The sequence below is a fragment of the Silene latifolia genome, chromosome 11 (assembly GCF_048544455.1).
Source record: "Silene latifolia isolate original U9 population chromosome 11, ASM4854445v1, whole genome shotgun sequence".
Classification (NCBI taxonomy): domain Eukaryota; kingdom Viridiplantae; phylum Streptophyta; class Magnoliopsida; order Caryophyllales; family Caryophyllaceae; genus Silene; species Silene latifolia.
This window is the reverse complement of record NC_133536.1, coordinates 15,436,161-15,451,677: the sequence shown is the minus strand read 5'-3', so window position 1 is coordinate 15,451,677 and position 15,517 is coordinate 15,436,161. Positions and strand designations below refer to the sequence as shown.

Here is a 15,517-nt window from a genome sequence, read left to right as displayed (position 1 = left end):
TGAATAGTGATTCTTAGGTTCATTTTTGGATCCTTTCCTCAATGAAGGTTGAGGAGTATTTATAGGCTTTCACCTTTTGTCACGTAATGGCCAAGTGGCTAGCAGGTGGAAAGACCGTTCTACCCTCGGCCGATAGACCCATGTCAGGCCGGCCGAGGGTCTTGGATATGAGTACGCGGATATGTGTCCCGGCTGATCAGTTGCCAGGCCGAGACCCAGGTGACATGCCGATGGGTTGCATCGGCTAAGCTGTCTGAGTCGTTGACTTGTTGTGGATATCCTTGACCTTGCTCAATATGTTGACTTGGTCAGCGGTGCAGAATATGCCCCATCAGCCCGATTTCTAGAAAATTGCTCATAATCACTCAAGTTAGGTGCTACTTTTAGATACTCTATTACGGTAGCAAACTAGCAAAAGTTGAAAAAAAAAAAAAAAAAAAAAATAGGTTTGTTAGATGATAGCAAACTAAATGTCGCCTAAATGTTGGTGTTGGGTAAGAGACTAAAGAGATAGGATTGTCAGATGGACCTAGGAATTGTTGAGAGTGTACTAAAATGCAGTGGCGTATCTAGGATTTAGACGGTAGGGGTGCAGAAATTCATTAACTAGAATACGTCAAGTTAGTAACGAGACCTAGAGGACGTCATCCCTAGAGTTTATTTATAATAGAAAAAAATAGCTTTCTTGAGGAACTAAGAATGATAGCATGAACTCGTAACATTGACTAAAAAATTAAATCCATAATTTCGGCATGAAATAGTAACCATTAGTCTTGTGTAAGGCATTTTTATATCAAATTATTGTAAACGAATCCAATCATACGCATATTAGTGGGTAAAAGAAATTATTAAAAACAAACCCATTTTGTGAAAACGTGGGTAAGACCGTTTTAAAAAAAGTATTGTAAAATGAATAATAGGTGTATTAGTGTATACAACTTGAAAATAATAATTACCTAAAATGCATACACGTATATATATGTACATTGGAAAAAAAAACTTAAATTGTTGGCAGCGGGATTTGAACTACGGAAGTCGGAGAAGGTGGCAGTATAGTTTACCACTCACACCAGAGCAGAATAATGATAATTAGGAAAACTAAAATGTATACATTTCCAAATTTCAGGGGGTGCGGGTGCATCCACCGCACCCCCTATAACGACGCCACTGCTAAAATGGAACTTCACAAATTTTTCGGTACATAATCTGACGATATTTTGGAACTTCCCAATTGTTCAGAGTATAATGGGTGAAATTTAATACCTAATATGTCTAATAGGATGAGATATTGGTGAGAAATTGATAATCCGGCGATATTTTGACTGGAAAAATAAATGGGGTTTGATTTCACTTTGGAGTAAAGTTAAGGGGATTGTTTACTACAAATCAAAGTTAAGGGGGTTAATCTCACATTTAAGCAAACTTAAGGGAGGTCGTTTACCACTTTCACGGTAAACCATATTGACTGCAGGGTGAAGAAAACTAGACATACAATCAAATTAAAAATCTAATTCATGATGGTGAAATAGGGTGAATATTAGGTTTGTATAATTGTATTGAGTCGATCTGAGTTTGAGATCAAGCCAAAACTCGCCAAGCCTAAAAATATGAATCTTGGGCCTAGCTCGAAAATACTATACTCAGATAATAAAACGAGTTCGGACAAACTTTTATTTTAAGTCTAATTACATAATTAGCTCAATTCGGCCAAACTAAGATTGAGCTCAACTCGAGATCATTTTAACATAGTTCAAGCCTAATTTTAAACCAAACCATCTTTAAAAAATTCGGCGAACCGACTCAGATCATTTCGAGCCCTAGAGTGTACCGTTATCCACCTATTGTGGTTGCCACGAAACTAATTTATAGGGAGACTATACCCAAGAACCGTGTAGAAAACTAGACAAACAGCCAAATTAATGGTCTCCATTGCAACAGCTCTTCGTTGTTCATGCTCTAATCCCTTGATTAATCAATTCCACTTTCAGGTATAACTTCATACGATTTTCCCGCCTTTATTACTCTCTCCGTCTCAATCGTTTGTTTACCTTTTATTAAAATACCGCTCGGTCGCGCACAAAAATAAAAAAAGGTAAATAAATGATTGAGACGTAAAGGGTACTTCATTTATGCAGTTATATTACTAATATGATGATATATGTTTGAATGTAGCGTCAATTCCGGTACCTTAAGAGATTAACGTTGTGTAAATTTACTACTGCTGCAATCTGCAATGTTGATTATTTACCACATGGTAGAAATAATCAACAAGATTACAACTTTCGACCGAATTATCAAACATATCAGTGGCTTTTAGAAGGATGGATGAATTCGGGTTCTGGGTCGGTAATTGATTGTAGAAGGGTTCATGGGTTAGTGTTGAAATCGGGTTTTATCGAAGAAGATGAATTGGGTAATCGTATGGTTGAGTTTTATCTTGTTAATGGGGAGTTATGGGATGCACGGCAATTGCTTGATGAAATGCTTGAAAGAGGTGTTAGTGTGTGTGGCACTTTGTGGAATAAGATGGTGTCGGGGTTTGCTGCGAGGAAATTGTGGGTGGAAGCGGTGGGATTACTGTCGCGTATGATTTGTGAAAATGTGGCTCCTGATGAGTTTACACTTGCTAATATTTTGAGGAGTTTTGGTGGTGATGTAGGGGGAAAGGCCGGTTTTAGATGTGTTGAGCAGATTCACGCGAAGGTTATTGTGTATGGTTTTGGTGGTAGTCGTTTTGTGTGTAATCCTTTGATTGACTTGTATTCGAGAGCAGGAAAAATTCATTGTGCCAAATGTGTTTTTGAAAATTTATATGAGAAGGATAATGTGTCTTGGGTTGCTATGATGTCGGGGTTATCTCGTAATGGACTTGCTGAAGAATCGATTTTCTTATTTTGTACTGAGATGCTTACACATGGTGTTTTTCCAACTCCGTATGCTCTATCAAGTGTCTTGAGTGCCTGCAGTAACACGGAGTTGTTTGAGCTAGGGAAAGAGCTTCATGGCCTTGTTTTTAAGTGGGGTTTTGCTTCTGAGGTTTTTGTGAGCAATGCTCTTGTGACACTATATTCTCGTGGACGAGACTTCAACTCTGCTAGTAGAGTTTTTGAGAAAATCAAGCGTAAGGATGGAATATCCTATAACTCGCTTATTTCGGGTCTTGCTCAGCAGGGTTTTGGAGATCGAGCTCTTCAGTTGCTCCAGAAAATGCAGCATGATTATTTAAAACCTGACTGTGTTACCGTGGCAAGCCTTGTTAGCGCGTGTGCGACAGTTAGATCTCTTGATAAGGGAAGACAACTTCATTCTTATGCTCTGAAATCAGGATTTTGTTCTGATATGCTTACTGAAGGTTCTCTACTTGACCTTTATGTGAAATGCTCTGACGTCCGCACTGCATATGAGTATTTCTTGACTACAAGGAGAGAAAATGTCGTCCTATGGAATGTAATGCTTGTAGCTTATGGCCAAGAGGGTAACATAGGGGAAGCTAGCCGTATCTTTTCAGAAATGCAGATTAAAGGTCTTGAACCTAATCAATTCACCTATCCTAGCATCCTAAGAACTTGTACTTCAGTGGGAGCTACAGATCTCGGAGAACAGATCCATACGCAAGTGATTAAGACGGGTTTTCAGTCTAACGAGTATGTTTCCAGTGTGCTCGTAGATATGTATTCAAAACATGGGTTGTTAAATACTGCTGAAAAGATTTTTAGGAGGCTCTCTGTGAGTGATGTAGTTTCTTGGACAGCAATGATTGCTGGATATGTTCACCATGAGATGTATGTTGATGCTCTTAAACGTTTTGAAGAGATGCTATACTGTGGGATTCGAGCTGATAACATTGGATTATCTTGTGCAATTACTGCATGTGCTGGCACTCAAGCCCTGAACCAAGGTCGGCAGATTCATGCTCAGTCTTATGTTCTTGGTTACTCTGACGATCTCTCAATTGGGAATGCTCTTGTTAGTCTTTATGCTCGATGTGGTAGAGTTCAAGACGCTCGTAATGCATTTGAGCTGATTGATGCTAAAGACAACATATCATGGAACACACTGATTTCGGGGTTTTCCCAAAGTGGGCACCCTGAAGAAGCGTTATGGGTATATACGGAGATGAATAAAGCTGGTTTCGGAGCCAATATGATAACTTATAGCTCCTCAATAAGTGCTGCTGCAAACATGGGAAACTTGAAACAGGGGAAGCTGATACAAGCTAAGTTGTTCAAAACCGGGTACAACTTGGAAATCGAGGCGTCAAATGCCTTAATCACATTGTACTCAAAGTGTGGAAGTATCAATGATGCTAAAAGAGTATTCTGTGAAGCTACTGAAAGAAATGAGGTTACATGGAACGCCATGATTACAGGTTATTCTCAGCATGGTTGTGGGAGAGAAGCTTTAGATACTTATGAGGAGATGAAAAGAGTTGGGATGTCACCAAATCATGTAACGTTTATGGGAATATTATCAGCATGCAGTCATGTGGGTTTAGTGGAAGAGGGGCTAAGTCATTTTGAATCGATGACCAGAGACTATGGTTTGGTGCCAAAACTAGAACATTATGTTTGTGTTGTGGATAGTCTCGGGCGAGCTGGATTTCTAGACCGTGCTAAAAAAATTATCGAAGGAATGCCTATGAAACCAGACGCAACGGTTTGGAGAACTCTTTTGAGCGCTTGCATTGTTCACAAGAACAAAGAAATTGGAGAACATGCTGCTCATAACTTGTTAGAGTTGGAACCCAATGACTCAGCAACTTATGTTCTCATATCTAATATGCATGATGTGAATAAGAATTGGACAAGTAGAGACGAATCCAGGAAAATGATGAAAGAAAGGGGCGTGACTAAGGAGCCTGGTCGTAGTTGGATCGAGGTCAAGAACTCAGTTCACGCCTTTTATGCTGGTGATAACTTACACCCTATGAAGGATAAGATTTACGACTTCTTGGGTGAATTGAACGAGCGTGTAGCCGAAATTGGGTATGTGCAAGACCTTAGCGGCCTTCCAGTTAAGAAGGAAAAGGGTTTGGTTCTTAATGTTCACAGTGAAAGACTAGCCATTGCATTTGGACTACTGAGCTTGCCTTGCTCAGTTCCTCTCCTGGTGATGAAAAATCTCCGGGTTTGTACTGATTGCCATAATTGGATTAAGTACGTATCTAAGATCTCAAATCGGGAAATTATTGTGAGAGATTCATATCGCTTTCATCATTTTGAGAGTGGTTCATGTTCATGCAAGGATTACTGGTAAATGACTTGGTGAGTTAGCGGAGACTTGATCACATAGACTATAAGTTGATCAAGTTATCTTCTTTGTGGTGCACTGGTACGGATCAATTTATATGAGATGGTTAGGGATGCGAGATTTCGTCTGGTCATCATGGATCAGGTCGGATCAGGTCCGGGTATTTGGTCCAACGAGTTTTGCTATATATGTCTGGAAAAGGTATGTAACATTTGGCTTACTTTCAGGTCTCCCTCTCTATGACATCTAGTGTCGTTAAGCCAATGCTTATGCTCACAGAATCGATGCATTCTAACTTGCAGGACTTGCTGAATGAAAGCTATAAAGCTCTTTAAGGATCGCAGTCTCGAAAAGAAATGTAATGATTCAGCTTAAACTGCTGCGACGAACACCAGTAAGTCACTCTTCTTATTTACCTATGCCAATCCTTATACTGTGCCTTGTACCCCATAACTATAGACCTCACAGCTTTAATGCCCTAACACATACGGAATACATTAGTAGGGCTCTTACTGTCCACTTGCATAGAAACAAATCTAGAAATACCTGTAGAAGTGGATTTGAGAGATGAAGCATAGTTTAACTAAGTTGAGGATCAATTGAAATGAAGGAGATCTAAGGAATTTCCGTATGCCCTAACACATATGGAATACATTAGTAGGCTTTATTTATATTTCTTTGAGTCTACTTTTTGTGTGCTCGACATTCACGAAGTATACCATCTTGGTCAAATGAAAAAAAATCTTATCTTCTCTAATTTGATACCGGATTGTATTCTAAGGTTGAAAAAGCTTTGCTAAGTATTGAAGATGAAGCTGAACGTATCTATAAAGATGGAGCGTAATTGCTTCTGGACATCGAGGCGGCATCTACCAGAGATGCAATGTGAGCATTTGATGTTATCTATTTTATTTCATGCATCCATCTCTCTCATTTTTATTATCTGACCAGAGAATATTTTAGTTGGATGTGTCTGCCGCCTTACGACAGTCTCACAATCTCCTAATCTTTTGCCTTTGTATTCCGACATTGTTAATCTCTACAATTCTATGTAGATCCTTTTCACTTTGGCTCTACTACTGTACTACCCATATTTATATTTAGGGAAATTCTCTCCTATACCCCTGAACTTTTTGGTTTTCTAAGGTGTAGTAGTACTTTTATACCTGCAGACACATCCAACTAAAATATTCTCTGGAAGTTTTTTTGGGAAGTTTTAATGGAAGATGTAGTAGTACTTTTATACCTGCATTTTGAGCAAAAAAAAACGACTTATTTTAGGCTGTAGCTTATGGTGGAATAAATCAAATGGCTTACTTATGGGCTTTAATGGATAGTGAAGTACGGGGTATATAATTGCGGATTTCTTATCAAGTGTGTATCGGACAACCTCTGTCATGACTCTCGACAGAAGCAACCCTCTGGGTAATGTTTGTAAAATGACATTGCTAAAACTCACACAAAGGTTTTCTCTGCTTGCTCTGGTACAGGTTTGAGATAGCGGAATTTGCTGAGAGGGAACTGGAATACGACAGAGCCATTCAAATCAATCATCCAGACATTAAATGCCAGTAACTCAGTAAGGTATGGATTTTCCCATGCGCTAAAAGCTTTAAAAAATTCCGTCAGGGTATGAATTTTGAATAGTAATTAAGCTCCCTGATGTGGATTGACGAAAACGCAAGTTTGTAGAATACTTTATATAATAAGCTTCTTGAAAGGGTGACGGACAATTGCGTGAAGTATATTTTGTCGAGTGTTTGGGTCTGTTGACACCATATTGAGGAGAGTGATTTGGTTATTTAGTTGAAGAATCGTCTATGAATGCAACTCTCAAGTTAAAACCCTTGCCCGCAAGGGTGAAGTCTAGTGGTTAAAACTTGGGTGACATTCCCAGGAGACTCAGATTCAAGCTTTCCCAAAAGCAAAAATCTTGTGGAGCATTCTTGGCCTGAGTCCGTGCCTAATAGACTTCGAGTCTGTCAGTCTCGGATGGCTTACCTGGTATACGTGGTTTGCAGGCTATCTCGTACACCCGAGGGTTTACCCAGTGCGCACCAAAGGTAGCGGAAAAAAAAAAAGTTAAAAACTATTGTTGACGGAAGAGGTTGCCTCCGGTATTCTGAAATTTTCCCCAATGTTCAGCTTCAGAGTGTGCAAGTTGGGTCGAGTTAGAATACGAGTCCGGTCAATATGGTTTTGGCTAGTGTACTCTGAAGTCTACAAAATTAGTTTAGTGACCACATTGGCGGCCGATTGGTCCACCAAGTGGTCAAGTAACGAGAATCGACAGCTCGACTGACCAACCACGGGCTAACTTCTCAGAGGCTGACCAGAAATGTCATTGTCTAACCTAATCAATGCTCTTTGTTCCTTCAATAGGGATTTCACCTCATCTTGTATGGTTGGTTGATCATGCTCTATCAATATTATTAGGAGAAATGTAGTTGGCCTATATGATAATGATTTAAAGTGATTTCATTCATAGAACTAAAAAAGTCTCGCATTAAACACCAAGTCTTATAGACAATCTCACTAATGATATGAAATGAGGGGCGAACCCCGTAGACTAATTAGCTATTACACGGGGAATAGCCACCCCAAGAATATCCTCACGTAAAACGGAACGTAGCTCCACCGAAAGATAGTCGACAACACTAATGTCGGTAGTTGAAGCAACTCGTTGATTTCTGTTAGCTTCTTTGTAGCCTATAAATTGATGATTTCATCTTTTTTTTTAGCTTTCAGTGTATAATAGTGCACCCTCCTATCTGTTCCAAACTATCCATTTGACTTTTAAAAATCTGTGTGATGGCACCTCGGCCTCATTTTTCTTCATTTATAGGAGTAATATTTTTATTTGTGTCAAATTAGAACTATACAAAATCTATTTTTATAAGGAACCGTATATATCTCAATTTATATTTAAAATTTTAAAATATGACTAAATATAATTGAGGTGAATATTATCAAGTTTGATTTTAAAAGGTAGATTGGTACTTTCGTAGTTTCGAATGACTCGATAAAAGTATATGTTATGTCTCATGTTATCTTAACATGAGTCGATCTCTAAAACTAGAAGTGATCAAATACAGACATGGGACGGGTTTATGTTAGATTTTTTTGGCCCACGGAGAAGCGGGTTTGGGACAGGTTAATGAGCTGAACCTTTGTAATTTTTTAAAATGTCTTATCCGTACTCGCTTCTTTACCAGACAGAATAAACGAGTTTAATGAATGGAGCGATCCATGATGACCCATGAACAACCATACTCGAAACAAAATAAAATAAGCGTGTAAGAGGAATAGTGGCAAGGGGACCAAGTAACATCAATATCTAAAAGACATACACGGCTTAGTGTCAATAGGTGTCATGGCATTGAACGACACCATTCACAAAACGAAACGATGACAAACTTAATTGTCAATTAATATACAAAATCTCATTATAGACGGCAACTATCCGTCTATAACTAAAGACGAGCTAAGTAACATACCACATTACGCATAAGATAAACAACAACTTACGTGGTGAGGCCTAAAAATATCACCACTTTAAGGGTATTTGACCCGTCTTTTGCTATAGACGGATATTATCCGTCTATAGCAAGACTTGATGATCGTAATTTCCAGATTTTAAAATTATATCAACATATTTTAGATACTTAAATTACGTATGGGATTAAGGTTAACCTAAGGTTGGGTACCTAATTCATTCTTTCCAAATCCACATATTAAAAAAAAAAAGAAAAAAAAAAAAACGGGTAAAGGGATTACAGTTTGCAAATACGGTGACTTATTTCTTATTTTTGTTTATTGGTAGGGGTAGCTTCTTGACTTATTTTTCGTTATATATATATAGAAACTGGAAACCCTAATACCGTGTCGGCTTCTTAATCTCTTGTTAATCCCAACTATCATCGTTGTTGTGTAATTTACAAGCAAATCTAACCCTAATTCCAATGGATGTAATTTTCAAACCCCTAATACCATGTTCAAAAGTTAATACCCTTCCTATGGAATTAATATTATCATGTATACTCCCCAAATTACCCGCGAAATCCCTCTTTCGCTTCAAGTGCGTTTCCAAGTCTTTTCTAACCGAGATTTCGTCCCCTAAATTCAATGCATTATTTTCCGAGGCCAATCATCGCCTCTTAATCACCCCAGGCGAGTACAAACCCTTCTGTATATACGAACTGGATTCCCCACACTCTCCTCCTACGCTTTGCCCTTACCCTATGCCGTCAAAACTGTATGAAATCTTCGGTATGTCGATGGTGGCATGTTGTGAATCTTATCTCTTGATTGGGGTCGGATATACCGACCATGAAGGTCTCATCTTGTTCAACCCAACTACACGTTTTTACCGTTTACTCCCTAAAGTTTACGTTGCCAATGGCGCTGACTATGTACATTTTGGCTTGTGTCATTGTTTAGATGATGAATTCAATGACGATTTCAAAATTGTCAGATTGGTTCAATACAATAAACCTCATACGTTAAGGGAAGTCATCGTCTATAGCTTGAGTACTAATTCGTGGAAATCTATCGAGTTTATACAGACCACGAATCAACTGATTGCTGATCCCGTCCTTATACAAAACCATTTACTTGTTATGATTTTTTACGATGGTTCTCGTTATGATCGCTTGAAGAGAATTGGTTGTTTTGATATGAAGGCTGAACGATGGTCTAATGACGTGCTCTTGCCTGATATTCTTTTGAATAAAAAATGTAAAGGTGTTCTCTATCACCTAGGTGCTCTTGAAGGGCAGCTGCGTTTTTCATGTTACCATGTGAAGAAGTCGACTTATAGTATATGGGTTATGAAGGATTATGGCGTTAAAGAGTCTTGGGTTAAATTAATGAGCGTTTCTGGGGAAGGTCCCAATGATGTTTACCACCCTATTGTGTACCGCGAAGGATCATCTCATGAACTGTTGTGTATACCAAATTATAGTGGCAAATATTATTGGTATAACCTTAGAGATAAACAATTCATTGAGACGGGATTTGACGGTGAAGGCCTTTATAGAACCAAATACTCTTGTGCTTATGTATGCAAGGAAAGCCTCTTAAACTTTTCTGGAGGGAAACTGATTCGTTCAACTTCCAAAAAACAAGTTGATGATGATTGCTATGATTATTATTATGATTATGATGATAATGATGATGACGATGATGATAAGGAAGATTATAGATTCTTGCGTTTGAGTCTAAATTCTATCCATGATTATGATTATGATTATGATGATGATGATGATGATGAGGATAGTTATGATGATGATGATGATGATGATGATGGTTATGATGATGATGATAGTTATGATTGAAGAGGTGTGCATAAATGCATATAGTTCAATTCTTCTCTTCTTGTGAAGTTTCGGCTAGATAAAACAGGGCTTTGCCTTGCTAAAATTAGTTCTTGATTGCTAAAATCAAATCATTTTTTGTGTTCAATTCTTCATTTGAGTCTCTTTTGACGGGTTCTCCTTACCCGACATATCTATTAAGTTGCCTTCAGTATTTCGAAGGAGATTATATTGCTCCAACTGTCAGTACTTAATACTCCTGGTGATGAACACCAACATTAAAACGATATCTAAAAATAAAATAAGCGTGTAAGAGGCGGAATAGAGAGGGAAGGGGACCAAATAACATCAATATCTAAGAGACATACACGCCTTAGTGTCATGGCATTGAACGACACCATTCACAAAACGAAACGATGACAAACTTCCCATTGTCAATAAATAAGACGACGAAATTCCTAAGAAAACAACGGTGGTCTCTCTTATGCCAAATGCCATGTGCTCGACAAATACAATGGTATCGTAATTTCCTGATTTTAAAATTATATCCACATATTTTGGATACTTAAATTACGTATGGGATTAAGGTTAACCTAAGGTTGGATACCTAATTCATTCTTTATTATACCCAAGAGTCCAAGACATGATAGATAGTTCCTTAATTTAATATACGCATCAGAAATTTGTTCCAACTAACTTTTTGTGTGTCTTGCTTGATGTTCCCTTGTTTTGTTGTTTCTAGTTAAGGTAAAGAGGACTTTAATTTGACGATGTTATTTCGCACCTTGATACTCTTTTGTTGCATTATCACCTTATTCGCACCTTTGAAGCCCCGAGTTCAATAATCGGCTATGATACTGAAACTTCTATAGTAAACTTTACTAACTAGTTAGGTCTTATTCTTTTTTATTTTATTTTAGTTCAGGTCACTGCAGTGTAGTAATCGACTATGATATCATTTATACTCTATTCTTTTCGGCTTAATTTCAGCTATCATTCAGCTCACTTCACTTCAGCTCAGCTCAGCTTATTTCAACTTTATTTATCTCAACAAATTTCATTTCAGTTTAACTCCATTCAGCGCACTTCATCTCAATTCAGCTTAATTCAGTCAGCGCAGCTCCATTCAGCCTAAAAAGAACAAGGTCTTAAGTCTTATAGAAACTTCTATAAGTAAACTTACATCTTATTATCGACTTAATTTCTGTTCACTTCGTAATACTTCAGCTTAGATCAATTGAATTTATTCAAGTCCTTATAAATTCATTTTGCCCACGAAATCAATTCAAGATTCTAAAGTTCGGATTAGTTCAATTCTAAAAGTTTCGGTTCAAAAGAACGAATTAAGTCTTATCGAGAGAGATACTTTACTACTACAAGCTACTAAATGAGTTTTCATTTCGAAATCAATTGCTAATATAACATACTTTTAAAGTTAAAGATAACAAGATAATTATGACACTAATGGAAAATTAAGATCTAAACGTTAATACCCTTAATAATATCCCAAATTCCCAATCAATGTCAAGATCACATTAGCGGCAAAGGAAGGTAAAACACTCAAAAATTATAGGTCCAAATGCAAGACACATTTAATGAGAGATACCCCAATAATCAAATAATTGAATTTAGGTAGATTGTGACATCCAAACACGCTATAAAATTATAAATCATAGTACAATGAATGATTCAATGTCATAAGCAACTATAAGAATCAACTTGATTTCCATGTGCTAAGGTTGAATGAATATACCACAACAATCCACATCTTTCTAATCAATCCATATCCATTTCCCCCACCAATTTATCCTACCCAGATTCTTATTTAAGACGGATATATTCGTTTTAAATTTAAAATAAATCAAATATGATAGATAAAACAAAAGAATAATGCTTAAATACTATCCAAAAATTTGTCTTTTAACCATTTCCAGTTTTCCAAAGAGACGGGATTCTGTGATCGTTTAATGATCAAATGTAACCACAATAGTCCAGCTTATGCTAATTTATTTTCCAAAGGTTGTCACATTTCACTATAAAATAGTCTTAAAATCCTGTCTTTTTATTTCAGACCAAAATAGCTCCAACTGATTCAAGTAAGGTGTTGTTTAATCGTTTTAATCTTAAGACAGATTTATCCGCCTTAAAAGAGACCGTCCGTTTTCCATATTCTAACTCCCCCAGTTCTAAGCATCCCCATTCCCATTTCAAATCAATTATTTTTTTACTTATCCTCTTAAAATTAACACCATATATTATATCATTCCAACTTTCATGATTGGACCATTATCTTCCATTCTTCCCCCACCCATTCCCCATATATATACACATATAACTAACACCATCCCACTCATACAACAATAATAATTTGTTAATTAATATAAGAAATTACTAGTGGTTAACAAAATTCCATGCAAAAATTCAAATAACACCATAATTTCATACTTTTACTTTCTTTGTAATGATATCATAAACAAATAATATCTAACCGTTTTACACAAGACTAACTGTTTTAAAAAAATGCCGTCACCAAGGCCTCCTCACCGAAACGGAACAGAAAGGTCTCGATCATTCAACGGGAGAGGAGGGGTGACGGCAGAGTCAGAACTAAGGAGGCCAAGAACAGTCCCAGACTTGAGGTCGACCGCAGCGGCGGAAGGTGGCGGTTTGGTGGCGAAGAAGGTGCTTACGAAGGTGTTGATGAATGTGAGTATACAAGGTAGCGTAGGAACAGTACACGTGTTGGTTAGCTTGGATAATACGGTTGGTGATTTGATAATGGCAGTTGTTAAACAATATATTAAGGAAGGTCGTCGTCCTCTTCTTACGGTTAAGGATGCTGTTGATTTTGACCTTCATTACTCCCAGTTTACGCTTGAAAGTATGTTTAATTTCCTACTCTTTAATTTTTTTACGGGTTTTACGTATACGACAGCGTTACCCTAGTGTCTTAATTTTCGCAAATAACGAGGTGAAGGGACCGGACCGGTTACGTACGAGCAAGTTTTCATGAACGTGATACATATATGGGTTTTAGATAAATACAAATTAAATAATGCCATTTATTAATTAAAAAATCGAGGTACTCGTAAAATCGAGCTACCGAGTACCAAGTAGTATTTTTGTAAAATTTACGGAATTAATTCGGATAATTAGAAAGTTTAGAACGTTAAAAACTTAAAATAGTAGGTTACTTATCGAAGAAATAATGCGATTTTACGCAAATATTGTGGAAAATATATAACAACGGCCAACGAGGTAAAACATGACTCATAATTATGAAAGAAAAAATTGTTTTATAATATTATCCGTGTAAGGCCGTCTTTTTAAGTATACTCCTAGCTTGCTTACGTAAGGCTGAAAAGACTTGTTTATGTTATTTCTATTATTACTTGTAGTATGTAAAACCGTCTTACGTAAGTATTTATTTGTGATCGATAATTTTAAACTTTGGTTGATTGCCTTGTAAGAGTGGCCGTTAATTTTTCTTATTGATTTGATTAAAATGAATGATGTCGTCATGATGACTAATGAGCATGAGCCAAGTATATTTTGTTGTTTTTATTGTGGGTTGTTTACTTTATTTGTGTGGTCTCTTAAGAAGTTACTGATTAATCAAACAAACGATGGATACGTATGTGGAAGTTCATAATAAATTAATTTAAAGACTATTGAAATGCATGATTGATGAATTGTTGATGTGACGGAATTAGTTGGAATAATCTGTATAATTTATATTAATTAATGCTGATGATCAAATAAATTAATGATTAATGCTAATTGAAGTGATAGAATCTTTAGAGAAAACGTTAAAAAACTCAATAGTATCTTTATGAATCTGTTTTGATTTCATTATTGATTACTTAATAATGGACGTAAAAGAATGTTATTTTGATTAATATTTGTTGATTCGCGGTGGGTCCAGGTTTGGATAGGGAGGAGAAATTGGCAACGTTGGGGTCGAGAAACTTCTTTATGTGCAAGCGGAGGATAGAGGTGATGGTGGATGGTGGATCGATTACTACGTCGTCTTGCTCGTCACAAGCGGAAAAGGTGGCTAAATTAGGGTCTCCTTCCCCTTGGTTCAAATTCATGAGTTTCTTGTTAAAATAGAAGTACAATGGAGGAAAATAAAATGGAGAAATTCAACTCTTTCCTGAAATTCAATTTCTTTTCCGTTTAAAAAGGTGTTAAAAGTCAAATGGGAAGAACAGATGTCGACGGAAGGATGGTTAGTTGGTACAATCATCAAAGCTATCTATGATGGAATTATTTTCTTTGAAATTTGGCAGCTTTTGTATTGGATGACATTGTATCTCCGAGGTGTAAGCCTAGACTTTGGTCAAATAATTAGTTTGATGATTATAGGGATAGAATCATAGAAGTATTGTACAGTTGAAATTTGAGATCGTTTTCAAAGTTTAAAATTAGAGCAATGTATATTTGGAGTATATATGTATAATCTATGGTTTTAAAAATTGTTTCCAAGACACATTATTGGTAACTTGATTGGTTCGTAAATATATTAATCTCGCTAAATCTATTTGTATGATTAAATCGGAGTGACCTCACTAAACACATATGAGTATATAGCTACATCGAAAACAACTTGAAATGTGAAAGATATTAGAGAATAGAAGGGAGTATAACTTAATTAAAAATGGACCATAGTTGACCCGAACTTCTTGGATATAAATTAACATACCAGAAATAATTAATTTACTCATAAAAAGATGAATGATTCAAAATGACACAAAATTAATAAAGCTATGTTCTTTCTGACTTAATTTAAGCTCATTTCTGTTCAATTCAGCTCATCTCGCACAAAATTAACTTCTTACGATATACTTCAGCTGCATTCAGTCCACCTCAGCTTCATTAAGTCTAGTTTAGTTCAGCTCAACTTCATTCAATTCAATTCAACTCGTTTCAGTCGAAAAAATTGAACAGAG

The 15,517-nt window shown here is 36.7% G+C and overlaps 2 protein-coding genes and 1 long non-coding RNA gene across 4 annotated transcripts; all 3 read left to right on the top strand.

Annotated features, from left to right (window-relative positions):
- The first annotated feature begins 1,775 nt into the window (after nt 1–1,775).
- Nucleotides 1,776–7,753, top strand: LOC141611177 (pentatricopeptide repeat-containing protein At4g13650-like). 2 transcript variants are annotated; one of them, XM_074429647.1, is made up of 6 exons: nt 1,776–1,988; nt 2,173–5,451; nt 5,553–5,644; nt 6,032–6,135; nt 6,741–6,834; nt 7,272–7,753. In XM_074429647.1, exons 1-2 carry the CDS (start codon nt 1,920–1,922, stop codon nt 5,254–5,256), a joined length of 3,153 nt encoding a protein of 1,050 aa, XP_074285748.1. In that variant the 5' UTR covers nt 1,776–1,919; the 3' UTR covers nt 5,257–5,451; nt 5,553–5,644; nt 6,032–6,135; nt 6,741–6,834; nt 7,272–7,753. The 2 variants fall into 2 exon arrangements, with proteins under 2 accessions (XP_074285748.1, XP_074285746.1); XM_074429645.1 differs by lacking the exon at nt 7,272–7,753 and having other exon boundaries at nt 6,741–7,252.
- Nucleotides 7,754–9,527: 1,774 nt separating this feature from the next.
- Nucleotides 9,528–11,505, top strand: LOC141612981 (F-box protein CPR1-like). Its single transcript, XM_074431727.1, has 2 exons — nt 9,528–10,310; nt 11,491–11,505. The coding sequence occupies exons 1-2, from the start codon at nt 9,528–9,530 to the stop codon at nt 11,503–11,505; spliced, it is 798 nt and encodes a 265-aa protein (XP_074287828.1).
- A 1,412-nt stretch (nt 11,506–12,917) lies between these two features.
- Nucleotides 12,918–14,717, top strand: LOC141611176 (uncharacterized). Its single transcript, XR_012528547.1, has 2 exons — nt 12,918–13,446; nt 14,491–14,717. It is a non-coding gene; the product is annotated as an uncharacterized LOC141611176 (long non-coding RNA).
- Nucleotides 14,718–15,517: the final 800 nt, after the last annotated feature.